We start from the raw sequence: 26,502 nt of genomic DNA, 5'->3' as shown, positions 1-26,502 counted from the left end.
ATGGAACACGAGAAGGTAACGCAAAATTCTTATTTCAAAAGGTATTTCACAAAGCCCAGCAAAATGAAGATGATACGACTCTCTTAGGATTATATATTTGTTGCTTGGTTTTCACGGACTGTATTTATGTATCTATTTCATAGTTTCCTGAACGACATACTGAAAAATTGTTCATCATTACGGTTACGTTCAGTTTTATTAGGGAAGAAACACAGTGTCCGAGTAACTACCTACCCGTCGGAAGATACCGAAAAACGTTCTCAAATGCGGCAAAGAGAAATGCGCCACCGTTTCGGAATACAAATAAATTTAAGGAAGGTTCAGTTGTGGTAAAGGTCATACGTGGGTTGTAGACCGCTTCTCACCAAGGACGCACAAACTGTTCGAGTGGTGAAAACTACGATTTCTTATCCAAGGTCTTCCTTTTGTACTTTTACACTCACAGTCACGCGCACATCCTTCGCAAAAAGGCAGAAGTTCTCATTTTATTGTTTATTACTGAATGCAGTGTAGTCTTTTGTTATGCAGTATATGGTCACCTGCCAGCAGATTATGTTTGCCCGGTCACATGTATTAAATTCATCTATGTTTCAGATTGTAGCGGCATTGTTGTGTGTCTTAGCGGCCTTCAATGTCCCCTGTCCGGCGGCCACATATCGATGCACGGCTGCACATCCTTGCGAGTGTTTGATGAGTACCCTTTTCTGCGCCTTCAGGAATTTGACGTCTGTCCCAGTCTTTGATCCGGACGCAGAGCCTACACCCGGTGTCAGCCTACAAGCCAATCATATTCGACGTCTGGAAGCCTTTGCCTTCGCCAATCTCTCAGTAGACACCACAGTCAACATTATTCTGCGTGCAAACCCTATTGACTTTGTGGATGACTTGGCATTTGACGGTTTACAAAACTACACAGTAGATTTGGATCTCACCGACACACGCCTCACAGCGTCTCCCAAGGCGCTCGTTGCTCTGAAAAATCTAAGACGTTTGACAACAGACTTACCTTTGTTACCGGCTGTTTCGGAGAAACTCGATTCATTGAAAATCTTGTACATCACCTCAGGCTCGTTTAACGACACTCTGGATGGAATGTGTAGTTTGCCAAATTTGACCAAACTGGTCATGTATGACAATGTCTTCGATGCTGGCGTTTCACCGCTACCAAAATGCGCCCGGCCCATGAGAAGCGTAGAACAAGTGACGTTGATCTTTATGAACCTGACGGTGTTTCCGACTGAATTTTCGGAATCGTTCCCTTCACTAAAACATCTTGATGTTAGTCATAACCATCTAATAACCATTCCAAACAACATTTTCTCTTCAAGTCTAACACTCCTTAATTTAGGATACAACCTGCTCACCACTATACCAGCACATACGTTCATTGGACTGCAGTCTCTAGACACTTTGGATCTATCTTCCAACCCGATTTCCTTCATCGCGGACAATGCTCTCGAAAATAACCGTAAATTATTGCATCTAAATCTGTTTAACTCCAAACTGACAACTGTACCAAAATGTATTCATCATTTTAAAACCTTGCAAATAATTGTTAGCATGAACCCAATCAAATGCACATGCGATCTCGCGTGGCTTCACAGCTGGGATGCCTTCACTTCTGGGAATGTTGACGTCTTTGGAAGATGTGAAGATAAACAGCAAAAGATCTTTGATTTTGTTTCTTCACTTCAAGCAACTTGCGAGGGACAACCCATTGGGCGATAGGTTCATGGTTGAAAGTCGTTTGCACAGTGCAGTTTAATTCAACTTCTACAGAACTTTTCTTCGATTTCATATGAAAATTTATATATGTGCTTCTCTTTAGTACACTATATCTGCAACACTGGGAATAATATTGAAGCAAAGCCTAAGGTGTAGTGGTTAAAGCAAAAAAAAAAAAAAGAAAGCTAAAACAAAAAAACTTATCAGATGGACAAATAGAATTAGGAGTGAAAATAATGGCGTCATCTTGTGAAGACGTCACTAGTTTATCTACCATTTGCACATAATCCTCAGGATGGAGCAGACTAAGGTAACATAAAGTTGTGTACGATAATCATGAAAGTCTTACACATACCAAAAATCTTTGCAAATAAAGAATGAGATATCCGCCTAGACATGTGAATGTTTGTCCTTTGGTTTTCGTGTGCTGTAAATCGAAATGTTACCAGTGGAAACTAATATTTTCCATATGGACACATTATTTAGACTGGAAGTAATAACTCTTCTGTGCCTCAGGATAAATGACGGCTATATAACGGTATAAGGTTCTGTGTTCGAACCCAGCTCTCGCTGAAACAATCCTTGACGACGGTGTTAAACAGCAACCTAGTATATTTATTTACTTTACTTAAGTGTTTAATTTATTTACCGTTGGTTAAAGTCATCCTTATATTTCACTCAGTTTTATGGGTGGAGAAAATCGGATAAAGAACGAAGCTTTGGCAAGTTAATGACGAACGTTCCCCACCCTTTACAATTTACATGACTTACTCAGCAAGACTACTTAAAACATAATTAAAGACGTACATCATGTAGAATAAGACCTCGGCAGTGACGTCAGTGCGACAGTTGGCAAATGGGTCACACGTAACTGGTGAAATAAGGCCTTTTGTCAATTTACCTCCGTCAGGGTTTATCCGGACTGTTTATGTAAATGCATAAATAGTAGCAATCTACACGCCCCCTAGCACCATGGCTTAAGCAGAATTATGTAAAAAAAAATACACAGTGATGTTAAGTGCAATTTATTACACGTCACTGGTCTCGAATTAAAATCATTAAAGGCAGCTGAAAGATGTCTTATTGTAACACCTTGCTGTGTATTTGTTCCCTGGTCTGACGACATTATCTTTACTCTGATCTTAACACTTTTAAAGTGCATTTTTAACAACTACTACAATATTCTGGTTTTAAGCTAATAAATGTTTGCATCAGGTCAAACTATAACAGTCATTATGATAGTCAGTATTTGCTTTCATGCATTTAGTTACTGGCTCACATTTACAAAGTTTTACGCTTCAGAGATCTAATTACTGTTTTAAATTTTACAAATTTTAACATTTCAAACCTTTAAATACTTTTCTGATGTCATAAACGTTTCCCTTGCTTGTTATCTGTCCTCTGTGTCAGTCCTGTAAGCCGAAGCGAATTGAAATATATCAAAATTTTAAATCCAATGAAATGGGATAAATTCCCTTTTAAGACTGAGTACTAAACAGTATCTTATCTATCTTATGTGTTGAAATGCAATCGCCTCTAGCCACTAGGCTTCCGTCTGCTCCTACGACTTCATAAATAAATAATACACACGGAGTATTTTTCAAAAGAATAAGCGGCTTTGGAGACGCCGGGAGCTCGGTTTCGTGAGATCCAAATCTACACTGTAATTTTGCAAACTGTCAAAACCCAAGTCATCTACAAAGTTATTTTGGTTTCCTCTTAGAACAACCTTTGAGAGAGAGATTAGCAAACGCTGAGGCTTCCACACCTCGAATGTGGTTGAACCGTAGATCGACACCTGGGATAGACTCGGTGTACGGATCAAAGGTCGGGACCGTGCTCAAATTTTTTAAGCCGTATCCTAGACATGTAGCGTCCGCAAGAAAGTGCTGCTGCATAGTGACAAGCAGGTATCTTGGCAGAGGCATCCCCTTCATGCTGAACGCCAAGGATAGTGCAACGACTGGTTGACCCGTATCAGTATAATGGCTCGGGCGGGGCGGCTTACTTCGTCTCAGTGAAGCAGCACTAGATAAAAGAGCGGTGGAAATCCGTCCTGCGACAAGGAGGCATATTACATACGCCCTAAGGATTCCTTCGTCGTCATATGACTGAAAAGTTGTTAAGTACGACGTTAACCCCCAAGAACTCACTCAGTAAGTCATAACACGGGTGTTTCGATATACACATATCGAATTTTAGACGCGTTTGTGATCATCGGTGGCTGAAATAGGAAAGTAGGATTATAGATTTTATTTGACGTATCAGATGTAATGTTCAAATTAAAATTAATCATTATATTTCAGAACATTTGATTGAAAGATTTTTACATCTATCTGAAAGCGACATGTGCACGCTGATCTGATACACAAGGATAAGTGTAAACCACCCTGTCTGCTAGGCTTTCAGGATAATTTTCTTGTTATACAGGTGTGTGTGATCGCATTTTTACTCAAATAACATACAATCAATGCATGACACTCTGGTCTGTCAGAATTTGTTCTGTATTCAAAGGTGCCAAAATGTCTAATATTTCATATCCGATGGAGAAAATAAATACTTTACAAAAGTCAATATCACTCATGATTATTTGTGTTCATTAACACAGAAAATGACAAATTATGGGTAATTCTCTGGGCTCTCCGACTTATCAAATTGGGATCAGATCCGTTATAAAACACAGAACTCAATCCCTAATCATTCCAACCCGGTTGATTTTTGGATGGGGGAGGGGGACACGCCGATCGGAAATTGTGAGTGGAAACGCTGGCGCGATGCTGAAAACGAATATGACCGTGATAAAAAGAGTTAAGAAGCCTCCGTGGCTTAGTGGTTAGTGGGTTAGCGCAGTCACCCAGGTGCCTATCGCTAACGCGGTGGCTCGGAGTTCTACGGGTAGTCGTGCGTTCCTCATACAAATGCCGGTCGCCGTTGTGTGAGTTAAATATTCTTAAGTTCGGCCTGAAACAGCAATCAAATAAATAAATAGGTTCCGAGTGGTGGGAGCGCGGCCAAAGGTACACTAAGAATCTGCGCTGGTAGTGTTGGACATGTGGTTTTAGACAGCCTGGTTTGAAGAGTATTTTGTATTTCATCTCCCATACATGAGCCTACAAATATCACTATCTACACATTCCCTTATGGATTCCGACAGCGTGAGGTGGAACGTGGTCATGATTAAACAGCATGGGAAAAGAGTAAGACAGCGAAAATTTGTTAATGTTGATTTTGAAAAGCCATATGACAAGCTCTAATATTTCTGATAAATATTAAAAATGGTCAATATGCCTTCTCCTAAATAACTTAGTTTTTGTGTGAATGCACATGCAAAGAGCCGCATTCCCTCGAAACTGGATAATAAGCAAAATAACAATTTACTTGATATACCTCAAGTTAACGTGCATACACCAAAAGGGAATGGTGATAACCATTACAAAGACACCCAACGCCAATATTTATCGCTTGCACTTTCAGGGCTGTAATCTGAACTCGTAAGGTATTTATGCTTTGGTTATTATTACTCAACAATTTTTCAGTGTTAATATGCTGCATCGTCTTGTGGAGTTCATGCTGCCCGCTAAAACAATAGACATGACAACCCCACCCAGTCAAATTATGCTGACATCGGGCCAGGCGGTCCCGTTTCTTGCTTCGACATCAATTACTAACCTTTGCTTAGAGAGACCAGTGGTCGGATGGGCCCTGTCCGATCAATCGGCTTCGTCACGTCTTGCCTCTGCAATGTCCCAATTTCCTCCAATACCAAATTCTTTAGAGAATAAATGTTATTTTTCAACTTTCATTTACGGGACTACGTTTGAGGCGGTGGCTCATTGATCAACCGATTAGTGCGTGTCTGATGTGTTTGCTAATGTGGGCAAGCGAGCTACACCATTTGTTACAACTCAAACTTCCTCGACTTGGCCCACTGGAAACAACAACCCTAGTTCTCTATCGAACCTTTTTCTCAACCTACCCACAACTCTTGCTCAACCCAGAACACCTCAGCACAACAAATACAATTAGAAAATAATACAGAACAAACTAATAAACACGAACATAACACCTTCAAAAATAATAATGACAAAAATAAGTCCAAAGCAAAGCTCAAAATAATAATAATAAAACTAATAAACATAGTGGCCCCACAGAACTTCCGTCTCGGGATCCTGTGGAAACTTTTAATAAGGACGACGTCGGTTCTTCAAGATCACATGCGCATGTGATGGATACATCACCAGCCCTAAGGAGATCTTCCAGCCTATCTCAAACATAAAGAGAAATCTGCTATATGCCTTCCTTCATAATATCTACATATATGACAAAATTACACAGTGGAACTGTCGAGGTAAATTTTATTGACATAGCTAGTCTAGCCATTAAATCTTATTGCCCTTTGTCTTCAGGAAACTCACCTGAATGCATATAAGTAAGATAAAATAACCTTCAAAAATTATTAACTGTATAGCGCATTTTGTAATGAAGACGAGCCAGCGGCGGCCCCTACATCTTCACAACATTATTATCCACAGTCCTGGATACAGAGCTCCAGACTGTGGGCGGTCGTGCTTCATTTTCTGAAACAATTACATTGAGTTCGGTGTATATTCCTCCAAATACATCTTTGTCAGTTTCCCAGTTACATAATTTAAAAGAACAATTTACCTACACCGTTTATAATAATGGGAGATTTTAATTCCCATAACTCCCTAGTATGGGGCAGTAATAACATGAATAATGAGGGCATGATAGTGGAAGACTTCTTATCTAAGGCGGAACTCTGTTATTTAGATGATGGTTCTAATATCTGTTTACATCCGGGTTATGACTCTTATTCTGCTGTGGATCTCAGTATCACTGATCCATGACTTCCCCCGAACTTTTCTTGGATAGTGCACGGGGATTTTTAGGGCGGTGACCATTTTCCTATAATTCTAACTCATTTCGCTTCTACTACTTTGGAACGTGTAGCTAGGTCTAAGTAAGCCTTTGAGATGTTCTGTGAAGCTGATATCACCTCAGAGGCTCTCGATGCAGCAAGTAATCCTATGTTAAAATTTGATGAACTTGTTTAACGAGTTGTCGATAGAACTATAACTAAAACTTCGACAAATCTGAAATCCAAAAGCCTGGTATGATAATGTCGTAAAGCCATAAAGGACCGTAAAAGGCTGAACGTGGTTTTAATCATTGTTCTTCTGATAATAATTTAAACCAGGTTTGTACTCTAAGAGGTAAGGGTCATCGATTACTCTCGCCCAAGATAAAATCGTCCTTTTGATATCGATGAACTAAAAACTGCATTAGGAGATGAAGGAGCTCTTGGTGGGGAACTGGGTTTTCTCATTAAAGCCAGATACGGACAGCTACTGCGCCTGATTCCGATAATGTATATTATAAGTTTCTGAACCATTTACCGCCTAAATCAGTTGAGACTCTCTTTGACTTGTTTAATAATATTTGGGTTACTAGTGATTATCCACCGCAATAAATGGAAACGTGTGTTATGCCGGTTAAAAAAAACAACGAAAGGATCATACTGATCCGTCTAATTACCGTCTGTTACTAGCTGTATGTGTAAGACTATGGAACGAATTATAAATGATAGACTTTTATCGTTTCTTGAAACTAACAAGTTACTGTCTAATATACAATGTGCTTTTCGTCAACCACCATGGATTACCTTGTTAGGTTTGAAACCTTTATACGTGATGGTTTCTTCAATAATGAACATATGGTGTCGATATTTTTCGACCTTGAAAAGGCCTACGACACCACATGGAAATATGATATTTTGAAAAACCATATATCAGCCTTATAGGTCGTTAAGCACTATTTATCTGACTGTCATATTACATTACGGGTAGGGTCCACTCATTCGGTCAGGAAATGGGCGTACCCCAGGGCAGCATTCTAAGGCCTGCTTTGTTCAGCATAAAACTAGTTTGGTTACAAACGCCACACCCGACACAGATGGTTCTTTATTTGTTGATGATTTTCTGATATGCTATCGTGCTAAAATATTAATAACATTGAACGTCTAATGCAGCCTTAGCTCAGAAAAATGGAGAAATGGGTAACTGAAGACGGTTTTCGATTTTCAATGTCTAAAACCGTCGGTATGCATTTTTGTAATAAACTGAAACTTCATCTTGACCCCGAGCTTAATTTTTGTGGTGAACAGAATAAGATTGTCGGAGAAACAGGTATAATATGTGATAGTAAGCTCGCTTTTATACCTCATATAAAAATGCTTGAAGCTAAATGTACAAAGGCTTTCGTTATAATCAAGGTCGTGTCTAGCACTGATTGGGGTGCTGATCTGTGTTATTAAATCTATATCGTTCTCTGGTGAGGTCTAAATTGGGCTGTGAGTCTATCATTTATGGCTCCGCAAGGACGTCGTATATTAAAATGTCGGATCCTGTTCATCATCAAGGTTTGAGATTCAACCTTAGTGCTTTTTAAATCTCACCAGTCGAGAGCTAGTGAGCCTTCTTTATATAACCGAGGGGCCTCCGTAGCTCAGTTGGTTAGCGCGATAGCGCACCATAATGACCCAGTAGCCTCTCACCAATGCGGTCGCTGTGTGTTCAAATACAGCTCATGCTGGCTTCCTCTCCGGCCGTACGTGGGAAGGTTTTCCAGCAACATGCGGATGATCGTGGGTTTCCCCCGGGCTCTCCCCGATTTCCTACCACAATAATGCTGACCTCCGTCGTATAAGTGAAATATTCTTGGGCACCGCGTAAAACACCTATCAAATAAATATATAACCGACGTATTAAACTGAGCCTTGAATATGCTAGAAAGCTTAAAGCTTGTTCAACAAACCCTGCCGACGACTGTGTTTTCAATCCATCGTATGTAGATAAATTTAATAAATGTCCTAGCAAGATCCCCTTGTTCGCCCTTTGTATACGGGAACATATTGCGGGAGCTAACACCAAGCTAGAGGAAACAGTTGCAGTGTCTTTTCCGGGGTCACCTCCCTAGCTTCTTTCACAACCTAAACTAAAATTTAATTTACGTAAACATAATAAATTCAATACAAATCCTCTTATAATTCAGCAAGGTTTTGCTGAAATTAAGACTAAGTAAGCGGATTATACATTTATATATACTAATGGGTCAAAAGATGGGGACAGAGTTGCGTCTGTGAGTGTCTAAGAACAGCGAGTCTCCTTTCGTCTCCCGTACTCTTCCACAATCTTCTCTGCAGAGGCCAGGGCTATACTCATGGCCTTACCATATGTTTTTTCTGGGTGTGCCTTTCGTCTCCCATACTCTTCCACAATCTTCTCTGCAGAGGCCAGGGCTATACTCATGGCCTTACCATATGTTTTTTCTGGGTGTGATTAGAAGTCAATGACAGGTACTGACTCGCTGTACTGCCTTTTGGCAATACACCTTAAAACAAATTTAAAAAATCATTGATACTTAAAATGTTAGCCTTACATAGAAAACTAATTAATAGAGGTAAAGATGTTATATTCTTATGGATATCCAGTCATTTTAGTATCCATAGAGACTCAGTCGCTCAGACATGTAGGCAAAGGTTGCCCTAGATAAGTCCATACGAAAAGCTAAAGTTCCGTATGCTGATTTTCGATCGAACATTCTTAAATATAGTCGTCGCATTTGGCAGGATGAGTGTGACCTTCAGGTCCATAATACATTGCATAGTGTTCGCCCTGTCATTGGCATTAATTTGTATACTCACGGTATGTCTCATAGCGATCAAGTAGTGTTAACGAGATGTCGTATCGTCAAAATATTTGACCTGTTTGTCTATATCATATAATATACATTTTTAATTTTCACAAATATTTAGAGATAAAAATTATCTACATACAGTTTTCTAGATATGCTACTTTTAAAATATTGTGGTTTTCGAGTTTTAACTGTATAGATTTTTCTTATCTGAGTTTCATTGGCCACGGCACTCGAACAGCAATCTCATAACAGCTGTAACACCACAAAAGAAAAACAAAGTTGTGTCATCTCAATCCACTTAATGTAAAAGCTGACAACTGTGCCACAAAAAAATCCATCAACTTGAGACTTCACACATGGTAATTAGCTTTAAACCAGCCAAAGGGCCTCCGTTGCTCAGTTGGTTAGCGCGATAGCGCAGCATAATGACCCAGGAGTCTTTCACCAAGTCCAGCTCACGCTGGCTTCCTCTCAAGCTGTACGTGGGAAGGGCAACAACCTGCGGATGGTCGTGGGTTTCCGCCGGTCTCTCCCCGGGTTCCGGAACATGTGAATACAAACATGAGATAATCATTAATGCCTGTCTACTGTGAGGGGACAACCTGCTGGGTTTCGGCAGAGCAATACATTGCAATGATCATTAGTGCATTTCGTTTAGCTAATTTTGCTTAAGTGTGTGTGTGAATTGTTAGAGGCGTGATTTCGCCGATTTCATGTATCACATGACGGTGATATTTATTTATTTATTTATTTATTTGATTGGGTGTTTTACGCCGTACTCAAGAATATTTCACTTATACGACGGCGGCAAGCATTATGGTGGAGGGAAACCGGGCAGTGCCCGGGGGAAACCCACGACCATCCGCAGGTTGCTGACAGACCTTCCCACTTACGGCCGGAGAGGAAACCAGCATGAGCTGGACTTGAACTCACAGCGACCGCATTGGTGAGAGGCTCCTGGGTCATTACGCTGCGGTAGCGGGCTAACCGACTGAGCCACGGAGGCCCCCATGACGGTGATATTATACGGCTTCGTTAGAATTAGACACCTGGTACGAACAGCATTATCTTATCTTTGGTGAGTTCATCACCCCAGTTTAAACAGCATTTCGTTTTTATCTCCTGTCTGTCTACACATGTTACTATCTTCAGATTCACCTAATATCCGGAATTATAACAGACTGAGATGGTGGCTGGTCAGAAAATCCTCAGCATGGAAAACCGTAAGGTAACTGGATTGATTATGTTTATTTGAAAAGTATTTTACTGGACACAAGGCTGTGTGAATTCTGGATGAAACCTATCACGGGGAAGGGATGTATCCATAATATCAAGCGTATATCTGTGTGCCTGCGTTCAAACAAATAAGCGCTATAATGAGAAAACTTATGTGTACACATTGTTACGACCCAAACTGTCTGTATTATAAAGAGATGGCTTGTTCGAAATACACGACAGTTTAGCCGCACAAAAAAGTAACCAAAACCAGCAGATTTTATTTTACAACAATTTATTAGCTTAACAAGAACAGATAATAAGACTTATACAAATACTAAAGTACTTAAGTTTAACAAGAAAGGATATCAGTATCTATACAAATACTAAAATACTTACGGTGTCAAGTCCAAACGGACGCATATATTCCACAATATATATATATATATATATCACACAGGCATAAATGCTCAGAGGCAAATTCACAAGAGGGAAAATCCACAGTATAACTGAGTGTATGACGAAATATACACAAAATTCCACAGACAGGGTCCGTGTACTAATAGGCACTGTGTATACAAGAGCACAAATTAAACATACAAGTTCAGACTGAACAAGTGCTCGGTGGAGATAGGATATAACAAAGCCAGAGGCTATACAGACACCAAAATTCAGCACAAAAGGCCTACTAAAGTAATACACAGCAAAAGCATCCAAACTCTCAATAATTCTCCTTTCTCCGTTCTCTCCGTCTCTCTGTTCTCCCCTGCTTTCATATTTCTTATATAGCCTGGTGGAATTGTCCAGAATAAGAAAATTCCTGAAAACTTGATGTAAACAAACAGGCACCGAACTGAGCGCATTCTGGAATATTCTAAGGTAGAGGCAGACAGCACTCCCTGAACTTAGCATATGTAAACAGTGGCAAGCTATATTTAGAAACTGACGGCAGTCGTGCACATAACAACATTATAAAGTAACTGCATTCTGCAACGTCACTAAACTTAAAGGCACTCCGATTACCGTCGTCCACCAATCTTAGTGCTTACAAAGTTACTTGAGTTGTCTTGAGTAGGTGCGAAACACCGATTAATAAAAGACCAACACAGGCGCTACCCTCCTCGTGCTGAGTCAAATAATCTTCTGTCTATATCCTATGCTGACAGAGATCACAAATCTTACACGGAGGGCTAATTAAGATTATCCAGAATGACTAATGGAAACAATAGTACCATCGTCAGCCGTCCCATTTTGTTGTAGAGTGAGCGACCGAATACAAAGCGGTGTTTGCTAAGTGCATTGAGAGACATTGGGTTTTGTCTGTGATTCATTTTCGGGTGATCGGTGACACCAGTTATTGCATAAGTAGCTATTTTGTTGGAAATTGCGTAGCTTTGACAGTTCGGAAATATTCCCAGTTTGTCATTTTCGACAACGTGGGACTTGTTTATTTTGTTTTCAAAGATAGTAATGTTTTACAAGGTATAATTCTGCTCTTGGGACAATTTACGAATACTTTGGGAAAATAAAGTGTTGGATTGTCATCATATGCAGATGATCCGCTTTCCAAGAGTTTGTTTTTCGTTTCAGATTGTAGTGATTGTGTTGTATACCCTGGCAGTCAATACCGCCTCCAGTATGGCGGCACCTTACCGATGCATAGCGGCACATCCCTGTGAGTGCTATATAACTGGACTTCACTGCTACTTCCGAAATTTGACGACGGTCCCCGTCTTTGATCCGTACGGAAACTCTGTCCCACAGGTCGATCTAAGCAATAATCACATTCAACGAGTGGAAGCATTTGCCTTTGCCAATGTTTCTGTGGATCACACACTGAGCATTGTTCTGCGTTCAAACCCTATTAACTTTGTGGATGACTTGGCTTTTGACGGTGTGCAAAATTACACAGTAGATTTGGACATCACTCGTACACAACTCACGGCGTCCCCGAGGGCCCTAGTTGCTCTGAAAAATCTGAGGAGATTGACGATAGACATTCCCTTGTTGCCAACGGTTGCAGACAGACTGGATTCTTTGAAGCTCTTGCATATGGCATATGGAACGTTTAATGAATCCCTGGATGGAATATGTAGTCTGAAAAGCTTGACAGAGTTATACATGTACAACCTGTCTTTCTCATCTGGGGTGTCGCCTTTTCCCAAATGTAACCAGCCCATGAGAAGCGTGGAAGAACTGACTCTAAATGTCATAGACCTAGCGAGATTCCCCAATTTGTCGGAGTTATTCCCTTCCTTAAAACGTCTAAAACTTGGACACAATGCCCTTACAAGCATTCAAAGCGACATGTTTCCTTCAAGTCTAGCATTTCTTGATTTAGGACATAACAACATTGCTGAACTTCGCCCAGTATTTGCTAAATTTAGGCTTCTTCGAACACTGAAGTTGAATAGCAATCTACTTACAAGTGTACGAGCTCACTCGTTCCTCGGACTGCTGTCTTTAGACACTCTCGATCTGTCTTCCAATCCGATTTCCTCCATTGCAGACAATGTTTTTGAAAATAATCCAAAATTATATCATCTTAATATCTTTAACGCAAAACTGACAACCGTGCCAAAATGTATACATCGATTTAAGGCTCTACGCATTGCGGTTAGCTTAAATCCAATTAAATGCACGTGTGCTCTTGCCTGGCTCCATGGTTGGGATGCCTTCAGTTCCGGGAAGGTAGACGTCTTTGGAACATGTGAAGACCGAAAACGAAACATCATCAACTATGTATCGTCATTGAATGTCACCTGCGAGGGACAGCCCATTGGGTGATGTGTGAATATTAATGTATACAGCGTATTCTTTTTGCAGTGTATGCACTAAATTCGAGTGTTGAATGCTTTAGAGTGTATGAATTGAACATATTTTATTGTATGATATTTGGAACAAGTTCTGTCAACGTACTAGTCCATTTCTCTAAAAGTTAATGGAAATCAACCTTTTGTGTTCTGGTGTCAAAATAACACGACACCAATTAGCGAAAGAAGTAAACAACATTGTTGCTTACCAATAATACAACGTCATGCAGGATTAAGAACAGAGCTTCTGGAAAATAAAAAAAAAAATACAAAGAGCCTTTACAGTGTTTCTCAAGGGAAGAGCAATTTACTTGTACATATCAGTTATTGCAAAAGGTATTTCTAACTTTTATTAACTTGTATTACATTATTTATTTCAGAATAAACAGATTTGTTGCTAGTGGATTTTCATTCATTACTGTTCTACAGTTTTTCTGCAGTTATACCCAAAGAAATGTTATTCAAAAGGTGAAGTCTGATGATACCATAATGTGAACAGCGCCCTGGGGGACACCTGCCCTTTTTAAACGAATGAAGTAGCCGGTATTCGTATCTTTCTCCCCATCAAGTAATATAATAACCAATGAAACCCATTAAAATGCTACTAACGAGATTTGGAGTCCAACAGAACATTACCATCATTATATATATATATATATATATATATATATATATATATATATATATATTCCCACGTGGGGTCTCAAGGGTGCAAAGAATAGGACCTTAACGCTCTAGACAAGCTTGTCGTAAAAGGCGATTAACCTACAGCTCTCCCATGTGGTTGTGTGAGAGGGAACTGGGCAGCGAACCGTAACCTGTGGGGACGGGATGGCTGAGGGCTTGTTGGTCTTGCGAGATTCTAATGCCTAACACTTCACTTTGGCCTTTACTTGGAGAGAGACGGGAGACCCGGTCCGGTCAATCGGCTTCGTCACGTGGTCCCAAAATTTCTCCATCATCACTCCTTAGAAAATACCTGTTATGTCTCAACTTTCGTTTGCGGGACCGCGATTTGAGGCGGTGGCTCATGGGTCAATCGATGAGTACGTGTCTGATGTGTGACCTTGTTCAATGGGTGGGAGATGGAGGAACTCGTTGTGGGGAATGAGTTTGCATCATCTTTATCAGACTCATTTGATAATGGATCAGTTGGTTGGCTTTCATTGTTCTCTCAACTAAGAGTGAACAAAAGCCGGCCTCCAAATGTTACCCGTTTCTTCTAAAAAGTGATCTGCAGGTCGGATCTGGAACATTATAAAACGTTAAAAAGTTAAAATCCAGAGACATTCGTATTGAATGTTTCAGGAAGCAACAATTAAAAAATTTATTGTCATTCAAATAAAATTTCCAATATACCGGGTTTTGCATCCCCCGACAATTCCCTGAACAGCTGTCCGGGAATCATATGTGATAGAGATGGCGACATCATTGAATTATCCGAAGAGAAAATACTCAGCATTGAAACCACAGGGTGTTACCGGAGTGAAACGTTTCCCTACGAAGAAATCTGGTAACATTCTTAAACTTAATACATACCTGTTGACGTTCAACACTATCTCCCTTCCTTCGGATATCTACATTGGCCCCTAAACGGATTTATATATCCCTAATACGACACGTTGTTTTACTTGCCAAAACTTTTGTCACTGCAAGGGACAATGAATAAACTCGTTTGTTTCCGATTCGACAGTGAAGGTCATGATGCTTTCGACTATTGCAGCTCAGTTAAGTGCTGCGATATCGGGGGGAGATCACATGACCTCCCCTAGGGAGTGTCCACTTTTCGTTACAGAAAAACAAATAATCAATATAAAAGTCTAAACAATATATCTTATCAGGAAGCCTGCAAATTAGTCTCACCCTCAAATTCTACTGTACGTACTTCACTTGTCAACCTGTTCAAGCAATTAGCATCTGTTGCTACCCAAACTTCATTGACTTGGTCCATTGGAAACAACAAAAATAGTTCGGCTCAACCTGCGCTTGATTTTTTCTCAAGCCAGAGTCCTTCAATAAAACGGACAAAACCAGAAATAAGTACCGAAAGAGCTCATAAACCCAAAAACAATCCCTCTAAAAATAATGATGCCAAAAATAAGTCCAAAACTGAACCTGAAAGTGGTAATAATTGGTTCAAACATAAAGATAAATCTTCAAAGCTTGGAACGCCCCTTACTGACTTCGACTGGAATACGAATGTCGGACATGACGCTTATATTCCTCCATATGATAAAATTATACAGCGGAATTGTCGAGATTTTAAGGTAAATTTTATTGAAATAACACCGCTAGTCCTATCATTAAATCCTATTGCCCTTTGTCACCAGGAAACTCACCTGAATTCATCTGACAAAGGTAAAATAACTCACAAATTATTCACTTTACAATACCTACTGTAGTGAAGAGGAGAGACCTATCGGCGGCTCCCCTGTCTTCATCCTTAATAACATTTCAGTCCTGTTATTTTGAAAACAGAGCTTCAGGCTGTGGTCGTTCGTGTTTCGCTCTCCAACACAATTACTTTATGTTCGGTTTATATTGCTCCACATTCCCCTTTGTCAGCCTCTCAGTTACATAATTTAAAAGTACAATTACCAAAGCCTTTTATAATGATGGGAGATTTTAATTCCCATAACCCCTTATCGGGCAGTAATAATATAAATGATAAGTTTGAACGAACTAGAAGACTTTTTATCTTCTGATGGACTGTGCTATTTTAATGATGGTTCTGATACCTATTTACATCCAGGTAATGGAGCTTACTCTGAGGTTGATCTAACTAGTCTTAAACTCACAGCGACCGCATTGGTGAGAGGCTTCTGGGTCAATACGCTGCGCTAGCGCGCTAACCGACAGAGCCACGGAGGCTTCGATTTTTTTTTGGAAGGTGTATGGTGATCTTTGTGGTGGCAACGATTTTCCTATTATCCTAGAGCATCTCACTTCTAATAGAACGTGTAGCTAGGTGGAAGTTTGATAAAACAGATTGGGTCGCGTTTGAGATGATTTTCTGTGATATAACACTACAGAGTCCCAATGCTCGAGATGATCCAACAGTAAAGTTGAATGAACTTGTCCTCATAGGTGTTGACAGAACTATGCGTAAAACCTTGACAAATCCGAAATTGAAAAGTAAACCCTGGTATTATAAGGATGGTCGTAAAGCCATAAAGGACCGTAAAACGCCGAGCTATGTTTTAACATCGTTCCTTGTATATATATATATATATATATATATATATATATATATATATACTAAGAAAACCTCGAGTATGACGTTAAGCGGTGCCCACACGGTTTGAAAGGTCGTATCAATCGAATTCCAGTAGTTGAACCAACAACGGACAAAGCCCATTTGATAAGCTGCGTTCACATGTTGCGATTTGCAGAATTTTGTATGTTCATCTTGTTTTTATTCGGCTAATCGAATTCGACAAATCGCACCATGTGAACGTGGTTGTGGGCAAGAATTAAGAAAATAAAAAACAGAATTTTTCATACATACATTTCAAAAGGTTTTATCCGAATGTTTACTTTATTTAAACTCATTCAAAAATTGTGGGCCTTTCTTCGGTTTTAAACGTTCTTATCACCGCATTGAAAACCATCTTCGCCCTTGGTTTAAACATGTCCTCATCACGATATGGCTGAAATACTGCAAACGTGGTGGTAAGCCGTAATCGTTTATTTAATTATAAGTCTCGTTATCCCCATAATATAAGCAGAATTTATTTTTTTTTTAAAAAGTAGTGGTGTTAAGTGCAATTTAACAGAAACACGCCTGTTGCTGTGTCGCTTGGTACTCAGCACTGACAGGTTAGACAACGGAAAAAATATTCTTTGTTTCGGTGTCAGTATAATGTGACTGGGGAGGGTGTCCTCTTTGGTGTTTGCGGCATGCTAATTCAGTGGCGGCAGGACTTTTTCAGCGTGTACTTCCCCTGCCACAAGAAGATACAACATATGTACACACACTCCTCGTCGCCATATGACTGAAAAAATGTTGAGTACGACATAAAACCACAAGCATACGTACATGTTAGACACTGATCTAGGCCTCTCCTGTACTTGTACATGTTATCTGATAGCAGTAATCTTGCAGCTGGCTCTGTCGCTTGACCCATTCTTAACTGATATAGTGTGGACAAATCCCTGTAAATAGGTCTTAAACGTTCAAACAAACGGCTAAGATTTCCATAGTCGTTTACCGGATAAGTAACGGTTTTATTACAGTGTCTTTTACTCAGTCATTTAAATGGCACATTTTCGCCCGCCACGAGATGGTTGAAATATTGCCGATGTGGCGCTAAGCCATAATAATTCATTCATTCATTTAAATGGCACCTTTAAACAATACTTAGTGGGTCTGCCACACGTAAACCTAGACGAAGGTGTTATTTAATGCTTGTACTATATATACTTCAGAAAATTCCATAATTACATTCATATCCATTGTGTGCTCTCAGAGAGTTCTTTATTGGATAAGAAGATGAAGGTAAGGTCTTGGATTGTATGGATGCTTTTGACAACAGTACTGTATAAACTATCCGTCTGTCTTTCTTATTGGTTTCATATCAATTTACTGCTTTGCGAATATGCTATACTTTTTACAGAAAAATGATCCTATCTTGGCACACCTTGCCTTAATGTAAGGCACGAATATTCAGACTAAGATGACTGATTTCCCTGACGTTTAAGTTGTACATATACGCACATCTGTTAGGTCCTCTAAATAAACTCATATGTTAAAGGATGGAGGTCATCGCGTAAAAAGAGGACGCTGGACTTGACAAGAAGTTGCTTTGGTTTGTCAGGCGAACGAAAGAGTGGCCTTCCGTGGCGATGGAGCAACAGCTTCCTCATTCATAAATTATGCACTGGACAGTATTTTTGGACCCAAGCATTGCTTTACTTTGGTGCTAAAGTTTTGTCACCAATGCTATTGATCATTTAGGTGGAAGACTGCAGAGCCTTGTCCTTTCAACCTACTACATTGTCGGCGATTTTGCTGATAATCTTAAGTTTCACCATTGAAAAGTCTACACGATTATAAATGATAGAGTACAACTCTTAGTTGCAAGGTGGCGAATGCCAAGAAAATAGAGGTACATTGTGTGGCCTCTGTAGATGATAACAGAATTACAGAGAATTAGTCCTGAGGTTACGAAATTCTGTGCTGGAAATAAACCTTTACGCTGCGACAATTCAGAGAGACGGCGGCTAAGTGCCCAAGAAACACTCTGTGCGTGCCGTTCTGTCAAAAGGCACGTGGCCTTCATGCACACTACTGACCCAGACGTTGATGCTTGTAGGTACACCAATGATTAACAGTTACTTGTTTTACTTAACATTTTATTTGTTGTGGACACCCTAAATTCGCCAAGTGTAACACGCTGATTTAATTTTATGGGTATAAAACAGTTTCACGTACCTGATAAATTATTTTCCTGGTTGTTCAGTGATGAGATATTAATAAGGCTCTAAACATGGATATAGGTTTCTCCAGGGGGGTTATGGTTTAGAAAAGAATATTCATCAAGTCAAGAATTGCAGGTGTAAAATAAGCCGTTTTTGCCGTTTGGTCAGTGAGACGTGGTCTATTCATTATTCACATTTCCCTTATGCTACCTTAATTCCTCAACCTTTTCGCATGTGAAAGAACAACTTTCAGTGCAATTTTTTGCACATTTTAAAAATGAAAATTAGATACGTTGAGATGGTCAATTTAGGGGTTCACAAAAAGTAGAATCGCATCAATGTACACAGAATATTGCATTTAGAATATGCTTGAATAAATACCTTGCAAACATGCGAAAAGGTTGAAGAATGACGGTAAAAGTTTTACAGCCAGTTGGAATGTGCTGTGTTATGGCTCTGAAATGCATCATGACCCGTGTGAAGATATGCTCTGACATTTCCTAGCCTTATTTATCTTGTTTTACTCTGGTTCTGAGGTGTGATTTAACCTGCGCGTTGCTTTGGCGTTACTTTTTCAGAATGTACCCCTTATTTATATTAACTATGATATAGCCATTTTGTACTTTATCTTCTGAACTATGTATGTGTCCATGTGCGTAATCATGTAAGGAAAGCATGTATATATGTATACATTATACAAACTTGTTTTCCATTGGTTCTGAACTGTCAACATGTGCTTTGCTTAACTTCTCTATTTTCAAACTCTGGCTTTATTTACACGTGTACATGTATAAGCTACAACCAGTTTGCACTGAATGTGGGATATTTGTGTCTCTGTCTTTAACTGTGATATTTAACTGTCTGTTAGTTCTTTGATCGTTTGTGTTTGTCTTTTCTGGAATTGGCCTTGCAATTATTGGCATGGAACGCCAATCATAGTTGACGCCTGGTATACGAATGTCTGTTTCCAGGCATAGATTCCTAACTGTTTTCTGTATATTTATGTGGTTACACACTGCTTAATAGTGCTATATAAACTTGAAAATTATGAACATGACGGCATTCAATACATCGTTCGTTTAACTATAGCATACAGGCACTTGTCTTTCTTATTCTTGGTGGAAGCTTGTAGCTTTGTAGTGTAATGAAATTTTGTTGATCAAATGAGCCGAAGTTTATCCCCGTCACTTCCATCCATGGTACGACCAGGACATTTTTTAGCACAAAAAACTGGGTTCATCATACTCGTGGTCGAGATAACCAATGTATGTTTTGTTAGTTGTGAAATTTTTGGTCACAAAATATTTAGTCCATCACGTCCATAACGATCACGTTTATTTTTTTGGTCGTTTTCATTGTGTCCATATAACAGTGAAGTTAAATCCTGTGTGTCTATACAAAAATGCAGCGAATGGCCGTGGGTTTCCCCAAGGTTTTGCCCAGTTTACTACTCAACATAATGATGGCTGCCGTGGTACAGGGGAAATGTATAAATAAACAAATATTTTTAAAAATCCAGTCATATATGGGAAGATCTACCAAGCTTTTCCCAGTTTCTTCCCACCATAATGCTGGCCACCGCAGTAAAATATTCTTTTCTTTGTCGCAAAATACGAATGAAATAAATAAACAAATTATATCTTATATGCAAAATATATTTTAACACGAGTAGAGTCACAGTTCTCTAATATAATTATATATATATTTTTTTCAGTTAGTTTAGAGAATTCTTGACACACACAAATCCTGCACATCGTTTGTGATAAAGCTGATGTTCCTCTCGCATTCTCTACCAGTCGCAACTTTCGAGAACCTCAGTATTTGAAAACAGCCCAGAATGGATGATTATATATATATAACACATATATATAGCGCATATATATAACACGAGAACAGTCAAACACAAATAATCACATCCATTTTATAATAAGCAGTTCAAGCGCTGCTCCATGTTTCGTTCCATATATAAACATGTTCTGGGAGAACACAGCATTAATCAAAATCGGATTAGCATGCCGGCTTTGGTCAGTGTCTTCAGTGTTATATGTTTCAGGTTGCAGCGATGTGGCTATTTTCCGCAGTCCTGTATGTGGCAACTTCCACAAAATCATTCGCGGACGCATGCGCAGTGGACCTTCCTTGCGTATGCCCATTCAATGATCAAATGAAATGTTTGAACACCGGTCTGACAAAGTTTCCTGCCTTTCATACAACATCGGTTCCCGTTCAGCGGATAACCATAACCGGCAATCGCTTTCGACGTATTGAAGCCAATGCCTTCGCAAATGTTACGTTTGCAGACGAAGTGGAGATTCTGTTGGACAACAACAACATAGAGTTTATCGACGACTTCGCACTGGACGATCTACAAAATAAGTCCTTAAATCTTTAAATGCTCGGCACGAAACTGTTGAAGCTGCCTAAAGCGCTAATGATACTGGGCCATCTCAAGGTCTTGACAGTGGATTGTGACCTTGACCCTGAGGTCATGAAGAAGATAGGTCAGTCTTTGAGGGGTTTGGGGTATGAAAGCTTCTCTGATTGGCCGGTGGGTCTACGGTACGCCAGACATGCCTCTTCTCTTCAAGTAAAATTACATAATCTCACTAAATTAACGCCGGATTGGAAAATTCCCTCACGACGTTATACTTATATGGGGGTAATCTCAGTCGTTCGCCAGATGCGTTGTGTAGAGTGCGACACTTAACAACACTTCAGTTTACTGATACATGGTTTGGTACAGGAGTGCCATCTATTCCAAACTGCCAAACAAGCCTGACCAGTTTAAGTAGCCTGGTTATGTACGGCGTGGCTCTATTCAAGGTCCCACCTGTATCAACCGTCTTCCCATCTCTTCGATTACTCGGCATAGTTAAATCGCAGCTGGAATCGTTCTCTGCTGAAATGGTGCCTTACACTGTACAAGTCCTAGATTTGAGCTACAACAGATTCATAGCGATTCCTTTGGAGATCAGGAAACTGACGAATTTGACACGTCTGTACTTAACGAACAACGACATTACCTCTATAACGGCACAATCTTTTACTGGTTTGAGAATGTTGTCCGTTATCGATTTATCAGGAAAACCGGTTTCCTCCATTAAAGACGACACATTCAAAGCGACCCTGGGCTTGGGGAGGCTGTATTTAAATAACGCCAACCTAACAACGGTTCCCACGTTACTCCGGTATCTTACAAAGACTGATGTCGAATTAAGCGGAAACCGTATTGAATGCTCTTTGTGATCTCACCTGGGTGCTGTCATGGAAAGCCTTTACCTGAGGTGAGGCCCAAATCTGGGGCCCTTGTTTCCAACCCAGGGTCGGACTTTCCTCATTTTTCTTCACTCAGTTGACAAAGTGTCAAGTAGGGCCTGTGGGCTGATGATGATCCTGACAGAGTGTAGTCTGTGAACTAGTTGGCAATCAGGCTATCATTCCCTCGAGTACGAGCTGAATGGCCCATATGTTTGTCTTACTTGAATAAGTTCATGAGTAACATGTGAATGTCCGTCTGGCAAAATACTATTTACTTATTAACTAATTTACTTGTAAGTTTGAGTGCTGTTCATGGTGGCTTTCCGTTTGTAAGTGGGAAGATCTCGCAGCAACCTGTGAATGGGTGTAGATTTCCGACTTCTGCCCGATTTCCTCCCAGCGCCGTCGTATATAGAAGTTAAATGTTCTTCAATACGGCGTAAAACACCAATCAAACAAATGACCAAATGTATTAATGGATGAGCTTGTTGCGGCCAAATGGCTAACGTGCTTGTCTTTTTTTCAAACGCTGGGAAACGAGTACAGTATTATTCTAAGGCGTACAATTTCCAAGAAACTAAAGCACATTATATAACTCGCAAAACATGAAGGGTTGTTTATAGTCGCGAGACCCTTTTGCAACGCAACCTATGTATATTTAGAATCCCGGCTGCTGACGTTATCAGGACCTTTGACAGGCAAGACGCTATTATTCTTATGATACAACTCTTTAGATACATTCACAGCTGTGGCGCGTCGCGGACCATTTCGGCGACCAATCGCAACGCGATGTCCCATCCGGTGCATTGCTCACATTGAAGGCAGCGTGGTTCAAAGTTTAGACGTGGTACGGATGTAAAACGGTCTTGTGCAGGTAGTTTCGGTCGTTCACTATGTGTTGGTCTTTGTGAAAAGACACTAACGCATCTGGAAGACCATTTACCTTGTACCAGGAGGATGTGCATTTCGTTACGTCACACGTAGGCAACTTCGACACTAAATTGCTCAGGGTCACCGCATCCTCGACCCATTAAGATTACCGTAATCGTGCAATTGAAAAAAAAAATATGGAGTTTCGAGTCGAAGAAGCGATTCAACGCCGAAAAGTATTGGGAAAGAGTTCAGTGACGTTCAAGATCGCTCGCTGAGTTGTACCCTAACACGCAATCCGGCCGCGCCGCGAATTTGAACATTCATAGGAGGCGGATATCCTTGCGCCTGGTATTGACAAACCTTCTGCCATAAAGCTTTAGCGGGACAATGAAAAACTAGTGTTATAAACAGGCAACCTCATTCAACACCATTTACAGTAAAAGTGACACCACTGACTACTGAGCCATCGAGGATTATTTATCTCATATATCAATTTGATTGGTGTTTTACGCCGTACTCAAGAATATTTCACTTATACGACCATCGGCAGGTTGCTGCAGGACCTTCGCACGTAAGACCGGGCAGGAAGCCAGCATAAGCTGAACTTAAACTCACAGCGATCGTATGGGTGAGAGGCGAAACTTATCAGTTTTGGAAAAAACCTACAAGATAACTCTACCAGCGAGAATGAAATGAATTGTTTCACAATGAAACCATATCAACTTTACGATGTCTTTTGCGTGTTTATAGGGTACATAAATCTATAAGGAGCAGCTGACATGGAACAAGTATATCCCTGGTATAGAACGTTTTTCACAGAAATACCTTTAAATTTTCACCTCTCTTTGGAAGATTATGTGTAGTAGTTACACAATTGTCAAATACTTTCACAGCCTACAGTCCTTCCTCTTTTATTTCGCGTACACTAGTCGAATGTGTTATGATTTAAAGCTTAGCGCACTACTTTTTTTTTACAAAAAGTGTGATGTCTTAAACTCTATGAAACAATCATGAAAATAAAATGACTTTGTGTAACAAGACATTTGGAGATTGTAGCAATAGAGTACTCTCGACACACGCAGCTCGAGCACTTCTCGTTGTGAATGGGCACCATCTTTTTTTCCAAACACGCAATGAAATCAGTGGGGCTTTCAAGATTTACGCTCCGTTGTTAAATTCAGGATGGTCAACCTCTTTACTCAGATTGTTTTAACAGTGTAACTAGATAATCTTATCTGCGCAAAGGTACCTACCTATACCTGGCGTTTTTTTTTTATCAGTCCATGTTACAGAACTGGTCTTTGTTGACCTTTCGCCAAAGCGGATCTGATTATTGTTTGACACCCGACATACACGACGAGCGCTGAAAGCAATCATTAGGCAGAATGGAGTTAATGGTAGGTTCTTTGAGGGCATCGCTCAAGTCCCATGATGGTTGATTTGTCGTCTTGCTCCTATTTTGTGTCCTATAATTCGACATGTTACATGAAATATACTGTAAACTGCAATGGTTTTCATCCTTTGACTAGTGGCACAATCTCAGTCTCGCTTCCTTTGCCAATGCAGAATTAGGAATATATCCAGTTTGACTTAAACTTTGTTATTTGTGTTTAAGAAATGAAGTTATAGTGCTAACAGAACCAAAGGAATATTAAATGTAAACTGTGATATTTTGTGTCTGTGTCAGATACAAAACATACGATTTTGGCCTAAATACAAAATTTTCATTGCAGACTGCAAAATCCTTCCTGTTTTTGACGCTACTCCAGGTTTTACAGTCTGTGCAGACAATACACGCATGCCCAGTGGCCCCACCATGCTCATGTTCATGGCGACATATCGACTGTTCTGGAAAAGGACTTTCTGCTGTTCCACAGATTTTGTCAGAGCCTTCTGAGCATTACACCTCAATGGATTTAAGATGGAATGAAATACATCGACTGGAAAACCATACCTTCGTGAATCTTACTGTGCTACCAAGCGATGTTTTGCACTTATATCTCAGTCACAACCCTCTGGAATTTGTGGATGACATGGCTTTTGACGGTCTGCAAAACTACACAGTACATTTAGATATGACATCTACAAATCTATCGAAACTTTCACCAGCTTTAAAAGAATTACATAAACTCACACGACTGGAAATCACTGACATTCCTTTGGATTCTAAAATCATGGAAAACATTGGCAGATCTCTTCTTAGTTTGAATATCAGTACATTGTCGGAGTGGCCTTCTGGACTGCATTACTTGCAGAATCTTTCTACTCTGGAAGTTTTGAAACTGCATGTGAATCAAATTCCACTGAACGGATTTGCGGGATTAGGTCAGTCTTTAACACGCTTTCATCTGGCATCATCGTCCCTACAGCACTCTCCAGATGCAATGTGCAATCTCCTGAAACTCGAACATTTAACGATGTTAAGGGTGAGTTTCCCACCCGGAGTTAGCTCCCTCCCCTCATGCTCTCGACCGATGACTAGTGTGTATCATCTCTGGATGCCGTTCATGAACCTTGTCACGTTTCCAAACATCTCTGAGGTGTTCCCGTCTCTGACGAGCCTGGGATTAATCAGTTCTAATCTGGACTATTTACCTGATAATATCAATCTACACAATTTAACGCATCTCGACCTTAGCAACAACAACTTCAACCGTATTCCTTCTGTGCTCCAAAACTTCCCGCGTCTGCAAGTACTCTACATGAACAATAACAAAATAGCCTTCCTGTCGGCGGAGTCTTTTCAGAATTTGCCGCTTTTATCGGATATAAACTTAGTGAACAACCCGATATCAATTGTAGCTGACGACACTTTCAGAAATAATCCTGCCATATATGTTCTCAATCTTATCGGCGCTAGCCTCAAGACCGTGCCAAAAGCAATATTAGGTCTTAAACAGGTTCATCTTCTCATGTTCAATGGGAACCCTATCAAGTGCTCATGTGATCTAGCCTGGCTTCGACATTACGAACCTATAAATTCATGGCAGGCAAATCTCTTTGGTAACTGCACTCCTATGAACATGGAGATTTCCACATACGTTATATCTCGACTTTCCCACTGTGAAGTTGAACCTATTGGTTGAAGGCCGTAGTTTGTTACTCTCGTCTTTCCATTCTATTAACCGGATGATGATTAATAACTGTTGAACTCAGTGTAAAGAAGTCACAGAAATGAAGTATATAATAGTTGAAAGACCATTAAATGAGGTCTAGAAAAAAAACAGATGAAATTTGTAATTTTGAATTATTTCAACCGTGTGGACTGTTTAAGACGGTCTGAATCGCCTCATAATTCAAATTGTCTGATACAGACCTGTTGGTTTCTGTGCAGAAGGCTATAAGTAAATACAGTAAAACATATCGGTGAAAATCTCGTTTGGAAAAACGATTTGCTTATCTCTCTTTGCGAGTATTCTATTTAGACTCGGGTGATATAACACCGCATTTAACAAGAATGAAAACAATTTTATTTCGCCCT

The 26,502-nt window shown here is 40.0% G+C and overlaps 1 protein-coding gene across 1 annotated transcript; it reads left to right on the top strand.

The window, feature by feature from the left end:
• On the top strand, window positions 1-26,107 carry LOC135464407 (leucine-rich repeat-containing G-protein coupled receptor 4-like). The gene is made up of 3 exons (XM_064741833.1): window positions 1-15; window positions 595-1,278; window positions 24,755-26,107. Exons 1-3 carry the CDS (start codon window positions 1-3, stop codon window positions 26,105-26,107), a joined length of 2,052 nt encoding a protein of 683 aa, XP_064597903.1.
• The last annotated feature ends 395 nt before the right edge of the window (window positions 26,108-26,502 follow it).

This window comes from Liolophura sinensis, chromosome 4, assembly GCF_032854445.1.
Source record: "Liolophura sinensis isolate JHLJ2023 chromosome 4, CUHK_Ljap_v2, whole genome shotgun sequence".
Taxonomy (NCBI): Eukaryota; Metazoa; Mollusca; class Polyplacophora; order Chitonida; family Chitonidae; genus Liolophura; species Liolophura sinensis.
Note: the sequence above shows the minus strand (reverse complement) of the source record. Positions and strands in the feature narration are given on the sequence as shown.

Bases quoted from the DNA above. Each gene is read 5' to 3' on its own strand.
- LOC135464407 (XM_064741833.1), top strand. The intron at 1,279-24,754 runs GTTAGTCATAAC...TTTTCATTGCAG, and splicing joins CTTCACTAAAACATCTTGAT to ACTGCAAAATCCTTCCTGTT.